This window comes from Engraulis encrasicolus, chromosome 3 (assembly GCF_034702125.1).
Source record: "Engraulis encrasicolus isolate BLACKSEA-1 chromosome 3, IST_EnEncr_1.0, whole genome shotgun sequence".
NCBI lineage: Eukaryota > Metazoa > Chordata > Actinopteri > Clupeiformes > Engraulidae > Engraulis > Engraulis encrasicolus.
This window is the reverse complement of record NC_085859.1, coordinates 5161963-5175635: the sequence shown is the minus strand read 5'-3', so window position 1 is coordinate 5175635 and position 13673 is coordinate 5161963. Positions and strand designations below refer to the sequence as shown.

Here is a 13673-nt window from a genome sequence, read left to right as displayed (position 1 = left end):
GACACTATGAGTCTCCATATTTAGACATCTTACAGGGCAGCATCTCCTGTGAAACAGACAGGTAAAGACATCAGGGCAGCATCTCCTGTGAAACAGACAGGTAAAGACATCAGGGCAGCATCTCCTGTGAAACAGACAGGTCAAGGCATCAGGGCAGCATCTCCTGTGAAACAGACAGGTAAAGACATCAGGGCAGCATCTCCTGTGAAACAGACAGGTCAAGGCATCAGGGCAGCATTGTTACAGCCCTATAGTAACATCCCAACTAAAACACACATCTTACACCCAGGCAGGGCTCTAAATTAACGCACGCCAACACGCCAAATGCGGGTGAAAAATCATTTTGGCTGGTAGAAAAAATCATCCACTAGCCAAATTGGCCGGTAGCGCGCGCCCGACTGAACGTTAAACAGCTGCCCGCACAGATCTGTAGCTGCCGTCTGATGAACGTTAAAACGTCGCCTACATTACCCATGAACATTAGTCCTACCGTCATGATGTAGCCCACACCCATTGGCTGACCGTTAATCACAATAAGGCAGCCTCACATCCATTGGCTGCGTGTTTGATACCCACGCGCTGGAACTAGTGTTAATAAAATATGTTCAATGAGCGGACTAGCGCCGATTACTTTGGTTTTGTAGGTTTGTCAGATGAAAAATAATGTGGCAGTGGTTAAAGCACGGTTATGTGTCGATGAATGCAAGTAATAGCAGCGTAACTGTTGTGACGGTGAAATAGAGTATTGGTGGAGCGAAAACGGCGTGAGTGAGTGAAGGGACAGGACAGCTGTCTGTCAAAACAGTGTCGTTGCCGTCAGAAGCCGTCTGATATTTGCGAGGTCCTCGCAACTACAAACGATGGAGTTGTCGTTTCCTAATAACGCCCACGCCATCGCAAACGCCCTGTACGAGTTTGACATGGATACGAGTAAGTGAAAAAAAAGATAACAAAAACTAGCGACGAAAGTAACAAAGTAGCCTAAGCGTGGTGTCCGTGGTGTTATTGGATATCTAGTTGACATAGCGTAACGGTAATTGTCATTCCAAGCGCATCCTGGAGGAACTTGAAGGTGTCACGCAGCAGCAGCATAAACACACAATGCAGATATCATTCACGCACTGTGTGTGTGTGTGTGTGTGTGTGTGTGTGTGTGTGTGTGTGTGTGTGTGTGTGCGCGCGCGCGGGTGTCTCCTGTCCTTCTCCTCTCCGTCTCCTTCTCCTCCCTTCATCTCTTCTCCCCTTCACCTGTCTTCTGTGCATTGTCCATGGTATTTGGCCCATTGTGTGTGTAGGGGATATGTGGTTTTGCAGTGTTTGGTTGTGTGTGTGTTTGGCTAGTGTATGTTGAAAGTCTGGTATGTGTGTGACATTAGTGTTGAAGGCATGCTGTGTTTGTGTGAGTTGTAGGCCTATACTGTATGAGGTTTGGGTGATGGTGTGTGAGGTAATAGGCTAGTGTTTGGCTGTCTGTGCAGTATATGGAAATGGAATGAAAAATAATGAAATGCAGGTAATAAAAATATAATTACTAAATAATTATAGAATAGACTGAATTTTATATTGAGTATAATATTTATATTGTTTATCTGTGTTGAGGACATAGCCTAGTTTAATAAAATAATTAAAAGCAACATAATTAACGCATGGTTTATTTTGGTGAGAAAAAAATGGCTAGTTGACCTTCCATTTGGCTAGTAAGAAAAAATGTCTACTAGCCAAATTGGCTGGTGGTGGAAAAAGTTAATTTAGAGCCCTGCACCCAGGTACAGGTCTCTTGCAACCTGGTGACATCTCAACTAAAATACACCTTACACATAGACACACAGATACAGGTCTGTGGCAGCCATGCCATTTTGGTTAGGGAGGTCTACTTAGGATCAGAGGGTTGCAGGTTCGAATCCCACCCTCATCCATGGCCTTAAAGAAAGGCGCCTAACCCCCATGGCCGTAGATTAGCCACATATGAGGTAAGGGACGTCATATACTGTATACAGCCGTCCCACTCTGGTCGGACCATGCCTGCAGCTCGCCTAGGGGTCGCTGTCAAAAGAGCACAGCCCCAAATGGAGCCTGCACGCCTCTGTTGGCGCCCCAATAGTGCAGTACCACCCGGGAAGTGGTGACTCTTACTTAGATGATCTCTCCGCAGAGCAGGAGGAGGGAGCTAATCAGAGACCGTTTTAGACGACAAGCCCGGAAGACCCTCTCGTTTCTCCACAAGCTACATTGCTAACTTGCAAAAACGTCTTGAAACAAAGTATCCAGAAAGTTTTTTAAAACAGGACTAACGCGTAACACATTCAATAGCAATGGGGAACACAGCAATATTAATGAAATGACGAGAGGACATCTTTAAATCTCTCAATTTTTGCATACATGTTTCAATTAACGTTTGTATTTACATAGCTTTTGTGTATGGTTGAGTGTTTCGTACCATTGGAAAGGTCTCTTTCTGCCCTTTCCAACGATATGTGTATGACATGTGTGTGTCCCTGACACAGCAATTAACGTCAAGAAACATTAGTTGCAAAATTAACCCCTTAAGGCGCGGCTTTATAAATTCATTGTTACCAGTATGGTAATGACCAAGTCGTGGTGCATTACTAAAGGGCCTGTGTTGTGTCATTGTATTGTAGTATGGTAGTTAAATTTCAATGTATATTACAGCGTGCCACTGGAGGTACGGCGCGCATTAAGGGGCTACCTGCTCATAGACGATCAATTTCTTCGACCATCCTGCTGCATATAGGCCATGTCACATACTGACAGAATATTTATGCCAATTGATCAATATTACTTAAGGTAGTTTGTTTTAGTTTATATCCAGAATTTATGCTGCCCATTCACAAGTGTTTTCGTTTCTATTTATAATCACTATCTATTTCTGAGTATACCTGTTGAAAAAAATGTCGGAAAATCTATATTTTCCATGCTTCCATTTTTCTCTACTTTGTCAGATCAGTAGATGTTAGTTTCTTCTAGTAAATATTCATTGAGATATCAAAGTTGTGAATGGGCATGCATTTTCAAAATAAATTACAAAAATGGCATATTCCTTTAAGAGGTGCACTGTGTAATATTTGTAATGGTTTATTTCCAGAATTGATGTCGCCCATTCACAAACGTTACCTTTTTCATGAATACTTTGCACCACCATCAAATTCTAAGTAGGCCTATTCATTATGACCTTGGAAAATAGCACTTTTCATACAGGAAAAAGGGGATCCTACACAGTGCACCTTTAGCACCTCCCTTATTTCAAACTCCTGGCTACGGCCATGCCAGTCGGGTTAGCCTAACCCCACATTGCTGCAGGGACTGTAACCAAGACCCTGTAAATAACTGTAAGTTGCTTTAGATAAAAGTGTCAGCAAAGTGTTGTAGTGCTATATAATGTTGTTTAATGCAATGATACAGTGGATGACAAATGTCTAATTGAATGCAGTCATTAAAGATGAATACACAAACACACTGAGAGACCAAGAGAGCCGTCTGTGTTTGTCCATCGTGGTCCAGACCCTGTGGACAGTGCCAATCAGCTTGGAGACAGGTGGCGACAAAACAAAATGATGTCTTTCAATTCTTTATAAACTTGCTGTTACCAGAATGGCAGTCGTAGTCCCACCGTAGTGCATCACTAAAGGCCCTGTGTCATGTCATAGTATTGTAGTAGGCTACTATGGTAGTTAACCCTCTGAGGTCTAAGGCCTTTCAGAGGCTTTTAGGCTGCTTGCACCACCCTGACATTTTCAAGTATTTTCAGCTAACAGTAAGCATCTATGCAAAAGTGGAATATATGGTTGTATTGTGAAAAGCCTGACAAGAAATAATCTGAAAAAAAATTGGATGTCATACAAACATGTTTTATTTAAATTGAGTATAAACACAACTGTACAAAAAAACAGGTTTCAGACGTCTTCAAAAAGTTCAAGAAAACACACAATAAATATATCTAGCCAAGACTTTTGAAGTTTGAATCTTGTAAACAAATGTGTTGGCAGCATAAAAGTGAAAAGTGCATTTAGAAATGTTTTGTTGTTTTCATACAAAATGCAAAAAAGAATGACTATGTCACTGCCACTGCCTGTCTCATTTGAATACTAATGAGATAGGTGTGAAAAACCTCTAATGGCCCACACCCCCCTGTCAATCCCCATGTGCTCTGATAGCCCCAACCCCCCTGTCACTCTACGTCTTCTGTGTTTACCCTACCTGAAAGGGGCGTTTTGTCACCTCTGAATAGCCACTCAAGCACCGGTACTTTACATGTGAATAGCTATAGGTGTGGCTGCTACAGGCAGAGAGTACAGAATATGCGAAGATTTCTTTTCACTTTCTTTAAATTGGGCCAGCTATATAATTTATTTAATATATATATTTGAAATCTGGAAGGTCTGAGGTTTCTAATGGTGTAACTTATGTGTTTCAATGACAAAAACTCACAGAGTTACAGATTTGTTTTTGGAGACATGTCAAATTGCCCTCTCAAGGGCACTTAGACCTCAATGGGTTAACTTTCAATGACTATTACACGTGCCACTGGAGGTATGTCATGCATTAAGGGGCTACATCCTTTTCACACTTTGAAAATTACACTAATTTTAATCATTACAATGAAGTGTGTTTAGGACAGGGTCAGGGGTAGCCTAGGAAATCCCATGCTGCTTTGCATAATCTAGGTCAAACCAGGGTTGAGGCTGTGTTGACATCATGACATTGGCAGCACATTTGAATTAAAGGCTGTGGAGGCTGTTAGAGGTCCTCAGTAATGACTTACTGTCTCGATGTAGGCCCTGCTTGCCGTCTGCTCTTCTGACAGGGAGTTCAGGATCAGTATCTGCAGATCAACACAGACACACATTAACCCACATGCATCTCACATCCAATGGCTAAGGAGGTCTGGGCTCTACATTACACTGCAGCAGCTGCACATTAAACTGTGCAATGTTAGTTCAACACTCCAGGCAGTTAAATTAACACCCAGAAACATACATTCACTCACAAGCATCTCAACATCCAATGGCCTGGGAGGTCTACTTCAATGGGTACGTACAGTATGGATGCAGATATATGGATGTAGAACGTAGACATGACTTCAGAAATAAATGTCTTGGCTTCACTGGGTACAAATATTGACACATGGGTATGGGACTATCAATATGGTTTCATATCTGTTACTGAACATATTGCAATGCAGTAATTATTCTGTTCAATCTTATGATTGGAATCATGCTGTATGTTTTTGTAATACAAAGATGTAAATTTGGTGTTTGTAACACTTTACAGCTGTAAAGAGATAATGCACGTATAACTATGTAGCGTAGCGTAGTGTAGTGTGGAACACACACGTCCAAAATATTATTTTCAGCAAGTGCCAATTTTTTAAAAAAAAATAGGCTATAGTAATAAAATGTGCATGGAAACGCATTCATGCATGACATGTACAGTATCCTGCAGTAAGCATACAGGGCCATGTATCATGTAAAGGTGAATATGTCACGCCAGACTGGCATCATGTAAAGACGTATGTATCTCACGCCAGACTGGCATCATGTAAAGGCGTATGTATCTCACGCCAGACTGGCATCATGTAAAGGCGTATGTATCTCACGCCAGACTGGCATCATGTAAAGGCGTATGTATCTCACGCCAGACTGGCATCATGTAAACACGTATGTATCTCACGCCAGACTGGCATCATGTAAAGACGTACTGTATGTACAGTATCTCACACCAGTGCATTCCACATTGAGGTCCGGTGCCTTTGCAAGTTAAGTCGTGGTCCTCAACGCAGTGGAAAAGCACTTTTGTTACGTGATGAGGCGAATTTCTGTTGCCTCGGCTAGTTTCTGTTGCTTACGCAGAAATGCTCCGCTGTGACCGGACCAAAACCATGCCTAACCCTGACCTGTCAGTAAAGCAAAGTTTTTGCTGCTCTACTTTTGCCAAAAACAGTGAAACAAGCAAGGGGAATGGCGAATTTGTTTGCGAAATTGTGCCCAGACCAAAACCATCCCTACACCTAACCGTCACAGGGCTTTCTGGAGACAAATTGTTGTGTCATGATCTTACTTAATGTTATGATGCCTGTTGGGGCCAGTGTGTGTGTGTGTGTGTGTGTGTGTGTGTGTGTGTGTGTGTGTGTGTGTGTGTATTTATTAGATGGAGACTCACACTGTATACTCTCGATGGTCTGAATATTAGTCACTGCAACAAGAAAAACAACAACATATCAAATGGTCATGTCCCGGTCCGTGTAACGCTTTGCAGTGCTTTGATCCATTTCCGAATTTACTTGAAAAAGATGAAAAATGGGTTCGGACCGTGTTCAAAACGTCAATTTTCAATTTTCCAGACAACCCAGAAAACAGAAAATTGACGTTGTTTTTTCATGTCATTGTCATTTGTCGGTGGCTTTTGAAAGACAAAATATGTGAATTTGAAACCAAAGTAAAATGAGTCAATATTTCAATTTTCAATTTCTGCGTGGTGGTTGGACTGAACCATTCGCGCGGGGACCGGGGGATGTAGGTAGGCTATTGGCTCAAGTAGCGCCAGATGTGTTTGCCTAGCCTACAAATGAAATGGATGGCAAGTCAGCTTGGAGACGTAGGTCTACAACTCGGACAGAATGACTGGCTCAGCTGTAGCCAACCTGCAAACTTTTCAACAACCCGCTTTAACCTCCCCTGCCAACACGCCAGAGACGAACTCAGAACCCAACTCCGAACTCAGAGGGCTGACAGTTTGGCAGGCTACTGCGATCAATGGTCGGCAACTCCGTTTGCATATGGGCCAACTCCCCTAAGAATTCAGACAATCAGATTAGGCTATCAGGCATGAAAACGGGTCAGGGGTCAAAAAGGTGAGAAAGGTGCGGCGTGGCACGGGGCGGCGCATGTGCTGCAGTGGTGCGCGCGCATGTGTGGTGTGCAGTTGCGTTTTTGGGGGATAGTGTTGTATAAGAGTCATACTAGGGGGGTCTGGGGGCATGCTCTCCCATGGGAGAAAATTGCAGCGTATTGTAGCGATCCAGGGACAGTGAACATAAAAAGAACTGCCAACCATCTTCATTACTTCATGATTGTCATGCTGTCATGTCTGATGAGGGGGGCAGATAGATAGATAGATAGATAGATAGATAGATAGATAGATAGATAGATAGATAGATAGATAGATAGATAGATAGATAGAAAGAAAGAATGGGTTTTGGTTCTCAGCCTTTAAAAAAAAAAATCCCCCTTGACCTCATCATAAGCTTCCCAACACCCCATTGACCTCATCAAAACCCTGCCAATGCCCCCCTTAAAAATAAAATAGACTAATGTCCCCCAATGGCAACTAAGCACCCCCTCCTCTCAACACTATCCAATGTCCCCTCAACGCTTGCCTGGTTGTGATCTCGTTTGAACAGTTAATCATCATATTTCAGACAACTTGTAGGCCTAATACAAAAATTCTTTGTCACAGTTTGGATAAACTACTGAAATTTTATCCACACTACTCAAATTTTAGTCCATTCACCTAGTATATCTGTTTCCCTATGAAAAAATAATAGGAAAGCTCCAACTTTGACCGTGAAAAAAACAGTTTGACCGTGTTCCACTAAATATAAATCGGTAGATTTTTAATGTCATTTAGATGTAGGCTACCAAGGGATTACAAAAAACGTGGCATGATTCCTATAACAATTTGTCCCGTGTCAAACGATTGACTAAGTTAGGCTTCGCTCTTTCTCCCTCTCCCTCTCTCGTGCGTGCTATAAGAAGCCGCAGCATATGATTCGAAGCATGATGTTGGATGCCTCGCGTAGCCTACATGCGCTTCTTCTCCGTAGTGCCTACTAGATACTTTCGCCATTTCGTAGCGCACAGACCCGTTAAAATAGCCGTCAGGAAAACGTGCCGTAGGCCTACCCAAGCTTTCATTAACGGAGCTCTTTTGAGAATAAATAGGCCTGGCAAATGCGGTTTCAAATTATTAGCAAAAACAGCTTACCCACTGTGGCTAACTACATCCACTCACTTCTCATCGAAATGCTTGCGTCTCATAAACAAGTATCATGATCTCAAATAGCTACCTCTCTGGGAAATGTGGACTAGCCTATCTGTGACAGATTGTTTGGACATTTGCTTATAATCAGATATGTTCTAGAACTATAAAGAAAGATATTTGATACAACTACGCCAGCCCCGCAGACCAAAGTGACACCTGTTTAAACTGGGCTTTCAAAGACAAGTATGAAGGGCGGGACTTAGATTGTGCTCGTTCAGGTTATTGGCTGTGTCGACAGCAACAAATGCTGGGATTGGTCAAACGTCATTGTCAGTTGTGGAATCTCTCTAGCCTAGCGAGCCAGACCCGTACAGCAAAAAGCTGTACCAGGGTCTAGGTGAGCTGGGCAGCAGTGTGGGCGGGATAAACGGTTGCTTCAGCACTCAACGCCACGCAATTGGATGGCAAACAACCAATCCCCACACACTTCTGTGTAACGTCACAGCTGTCTTGTGAAGCGGCAACTCCAAGCCGTCGTAGCAGTGAATGCGTGTGATCACCACAGCCACAAACAAGTTTCCTAATAAATCGTGTTTTCACTTACATAGTTCAAAAATGCCTCGTTTTCAACCACACGGCCCTTCTTGATCACCCAGCGAAATGTTGAGCGATTTGGGGCTTGTTAAATGGTTATATTTATGATTGTTGTCAACATGGCATGTTCGGTGTTAGCTAGCTAGCTGTATACCCATAACTAATACACAGCTGGATATTAGCTCTGTGTAATTGACGACAGATTGGCTAGCCGCTAGCTCGGTAGACTCTAGGTGTCATTCCCATCTATTTAGTAAGCGACTCACAGACTTTCAAAGCTCCCAAATGTCTCGTTTTTAATGACATGGATCTTATTAGAATTTGGGGCAGGCATATAATACAAGGCTGGATACCTAGCTCTGTGTTATTGGCGACAGGTTAGCTAGCCAGCGAGGGCCCCTTTGTAGGTGGAGCGGCAAATTCGAGCCGTCGTAGCAGTGAATGCATGTGATGACCACAGCCACAAACAAGTGTCCTAATAAATCGTGTTTTCACTTACATAGTTCAAAAATGCCTCGTTTTCAACCACACGGCCCTTCTTGATCATCCAGCGAAATGTTGAGCCATTTGGGGCTTGTTAAATGGTTATATTAAGACTGGATACCTATAGCTCTGTGTTATTGACGACAGGTTAGCTAGCCACTAGCTTGGTAGACTATGCCATTCCCATCTATTTAGTAAGCTACTCAAAGACTTTCAAAGCTCCCAAATGTCTCGTTTTTAATGGCATGTGTCTTATTAGAAATTGGGGCAGCAATAACATTCTACACAGTGGTCTGATAATAGCGTGTGACTATCTGGTTCTGTAAAATGCTCAACTTAGCTTACCGAGCTAGTTTAAAACATCGAATGATCAAATGGTATTGTGTTGTGATCTATTTGTGTCCGATAAGTTCATGGTGTATTATTACATCAATCCATGTCAGACACGAAATGTATTATCATCCAGGCTTTTTAAATTAAGTGCACTTTCGTGCTGTATGTAGCGGACACCATGCTTCTTCTTAGAAAGTTTCCTGTTTACTAAGTAGCCCGGCCCCCCTAGCGATTTGATTGGCCCTGTCATCGGATAACTTTCAGCCTCGCAAAACGACCGGGGTCCGCTAGACTGCCCCCGGGAGCAAATTCAATTTGCGGTCGCTAGGGGCGTCTAGATTTCTAGGCTAGAATCTTTCCTGAAACTGTATGAAGTTTTCTGCGGTAGAGCGCTACTTAGTAAGTTGGCGCTACAGTTTTCTCCTCGCTTGAGCCCCCGCCGCCTCATTTTTTTTTCTCCTCGGATCTACACGATTCACAGAAATGACCCATTTTGATTTCAAAACGGCGAATTTCGCCGAAAGGTGAGGGATTTTCATGCCTGGGCTATAGGAAAAAACAGTTACTGCACTTGACAGCAGACCGTGGGCTACATTGCCGTTATAACGTTGCGCTTCAAACTTTCCACTGAACTGAAATGACGCGCGCACTGCGAATTCATGTCGCTTGCTTTGTTTTAATCACCCTTTAGGCTACACCCGTAGGCCTATACATTTCAAGCAGTCTTATTTTTGTGAAATGTCAAGACTAGGCTATATTACAAATAGGCTAATAGGCCTATAAGTCTTGCAGATGCAGATGCCGTTTAATAGGCCTACTCCACTCACGGACCATTTTGCAGTGTGGTGCCAACTGAGAAATGAGATCACATTGGCTGGGAAATATCCACGCGTAAAATAAACAATGTGCAACGTTTATGCATTAATAGCCAATGCAATTGTAGACAGGAACATATTAAGAGTAGTCTAGTCAGCGTGAAGTCAATGGGTCTGTGGTGCGCATTAATCAGAGCAGGCATGGTGTGCAAACTATGCGGGTAATTTGCTCCCCATGTCCATGAAATCACTTTCGTCTCAATGATTCTCGGGGGGGGGGTTGCAGGTTGGCCTGCAGCTGAGTCAGTTATCTGTCAGATTACGTCTCATTGAGACTCTCAAGCTGACTTGCAATCCATTCATTTGTAGGCATTACGCAAAACATCTGCCGCTTCTACATCCCCCGGTCCCCGCGCGGATGGTTCAGTCCAACCACCACGCAGAAATTGAAAATTGAAATATTGACTCATTTTACTTTGGTTTCAAATTCACATATTTTCTATTTCAAAGGCCACCGACAAATGACAATGAAATGAAAAAACAATGTCAATTTTCTGTTTTCTGAGTTGTCTGGAAAATTGAAAGTTGAAATTTTGAACCCATTTTTCATCTTTTTCAAGTAAATTCGGAAAATCGATCAAAGCACTGCAAAGCGTTACACGGACCTGTCCCCCCTTAAACAGCAAATCTGAAATGCCAACGGTGGAAATGTTATAATTTCTAAGTTTGTCCAACCTGCTGCAGATATCTTGACTATTTCCTGCTTGAAGATTGAATCCAATTTCTCCTCCAGCTGCGTCTTCAGTGCAGACACAGATTTCTTCAGGGGCTCCAAGGAGAAGCTTTGGCTGAAGGTCACGCTGGTTGAAATTGTGCTGTAAGGCCTCCCAGTGATGGACACAATGTTCTGCACAGAGAAACACACACATTTGGGTGAGGTAGACCTACTGACATGAGCCCTTGATCAGCATTACATAGACAGGGCTGTATGTTTTGAACTCTCTAGAAAGTAATGTTGTCTACCTTCAGGAAATGGATGGCATCCTGTGTCAGTGAAAGCTGCTTCATCTCAGCATCTCTCCTCTTCAGCTCAGCAATCTCCTTCTCCAGTCGCTTCAGGAGTCCTTCAGCTCGACTCACCTCAGCCTTCTCCTGAGCTCTGATCAGCTCTGTCACCTCAGAGCACCTTCTCTCAATGGAGCGGATCATCTCAGTAAACATCCTCTCACTCTCCTCCACTGCTGTCTGTGCACCAGACTGATAGGAGAGAGAGAGAGAGAGAGAGAGAGAGAGAGAGAGAGAGAGAGAGAGAGAGAGAGAGAGAGAGAGAGAGAGAGATCACTACTATTATGTAAGGAGGTCACTAATAAAATTGCGATTAAATCCTGGCAAGCAATTTAGCAGCCCAGGTAAGTATGTGGCTGTGAACGTTAGTTCCAGATGGCAAACAGCATTAGAGCCATGCTCGTGTCAGAGCTCATCATAACTTAACTACCTTGCTACATACTCAGAAAACTGGTGCAGATTGTCTTCTCCTCTGGTCAGTTCTCACCTTGAGAGTCTTCACAGCCTTCCTCAGCTCCTGCAGCTCCTTCTCCTTCAACTGGATTATCTGCTGGCATCTCCTCTGGCTGTTACCCAAACCATCCTGGAACATCAGGAACCAAAACAACACATTTTAGGGTGCTATAGGGTGCATTGTAGAGTGAGGTGAAATTGTTTGGCACAAATTCCTCACTAGCAGCTGATGCAGCATGACCTCAGCTAGACATTAAACACGAGACAGACTGGCAGAACCTGTACAACAGGTAGGCGGGACGGGAGGCTACACTGAAGTCTGTCAATGTTTAACAGAATGTCAGACATTGAACCCTTTTATCTAATAGGCCTACACTCTTTCAGACGGTTAAAATCAAAGTCGCCTCCTTCAATGGGGCAAAGACAATTATTCCTCATGGTGCATTTTGTTAAATTATGATTGCGATAGGCTGCATAATCATAAAGTCACTGCATAGAAAAAATAAAATTACAGGCAATAACTTTTCGGTATTTCCTCCTCTTACCTTTTTATGACTCCACTCTGCTGTAGCCGTGATCGTGTCATGGCCTTTATGATCGTCCACCATACACAGATAACAGATGCAACTCTGGTCGGTGCGACAGAATATCTCAAAAACCTTCTTATGACGGGGGCAGATCCTCTCCTGTAGCTGGCCTGTGGCATCGATCATGGTGTGATTTCTACCTGGGATAGCTTCATCATGAACTCTCAAATGAGTGTCACAGTAGGATACCAAACACTCCAGACAGGATTTGACAGCTTTGAGTTTTCTACTGGTGCAGACGTCACAGGCCACATCTCCAGGTCCAGCAGCACATTCAACAGGTGCTGCAGTTTGAATTCTGCTCTTCCTCATTTGATCCACGAGCTCAGAGAAAACATGATTCTTCTTCAACACGGGTCTTGGAGTGAAAGTCTCTCTGCACTGGGGGCAGCTGTAAACTCCCTTCTCGTCTTCCTTATCCCAACAAGCCCCAATACAATCCAAACAGAAATTGTGTCCACAGTTGAGAGTCACAGGATGCTTCATAAGATCTAAACAAACGGGACACATGAAAATGTCCTGGTTACTTGCCATCGCTTCAGCCATGTCCTTGAGTATTTGGCGTGAGTAGGTGACCACCACAGCTTCACTACACAGGTGTAACTGCACTTCCGTGTTTACCTGTGGCGCTCCAGACTTCCTGGATGGGAGGGGGGTATTCATGGAGTACTGCTACCATCTAGTGACCATGTTTACACAGCGCAACACGCATTCCATTGTAGAATTCAATTATTTTCAATTACATTCTGTTTAATCGCCAGACTGTTGTCCAAGTCCCCACAAGACAAATGGAATTAATACATCAGGACAGACCAAGACAATCAAACAAAAACTACAAAAAAAAAAAAAAAATAAAACAATTAAAATACTGATATATACAGCTATTTTATTATAGGCCTACAGACAATTCCTGCATGTTTATGTACATGTAAAAACGTTTGTACTGTCCCACTAGGAAGGTGTAGGCCTAATATGGGGATGGGGTCAACCCAAGATTCCTTTTCACACCTGAGTCATATCAAGGACTGGAGTGCATGGCTTGCAATAGGCTACTAGTGCTTAGTTTAAAATGTAAAATTCAGATTTTCTTTTTTTTCAACACTTACTGTTGCAATACAGGCACGTGCAGACCATAGTTGCCCACGGTGCCCGAGCAACGGCCCTTTTGCCCACATTGGCTGATATTGCCCTTCCAAGGGAAGGTAAAATAATATGGCAATTATAATTTCATATTTCAATATCATTTGATTTCTTTATAATTCATAATTTTGATTGAAGTTTTGTACAATAAAGACTTAAGTCAGTCATACAAATTCATCAGACCCGTCGAGAATGGGCACGAGCG

At 43.1% G+C, this 13673-nt stretch overlaps 1 protein-coding gene across 1 annotated transcript in view; it reads right to left on the bottom strand.

Annotated features, from left to right (window-relative positions):
* LOC134446471 (tripartite motif-containing protein 16-like) overlaps positions 1–12900 on the bottom strand; it is a 35383-nt gene extending 22483 nt beyond the window's left edge. Inside the window, exons 1-4 of the mRNA XM_063195840.1 lie at positions 12287–12900; positions 11776–11871; positions 11247–11480; positions 10959–11130 (exon numbers count right to left, since the gene is read on the bottom strand). Of these exons, the coding sequence (XP_063051910.1) occupies positions 10959–11130; positions 11247–11480; positions 11776–11871; positions 12287–12874 (1090 nt within the window). The 5' untranslated portion in view covers positions 12875–12900. The remainder of the gene's footprint in view (positions 1–10958; positions 11131–11246; positions 11481–11775; positions 11872–12286) is intronic.
* Between the last annotated feature and the right edge of the window lie 773 nt (positions 12901–13673).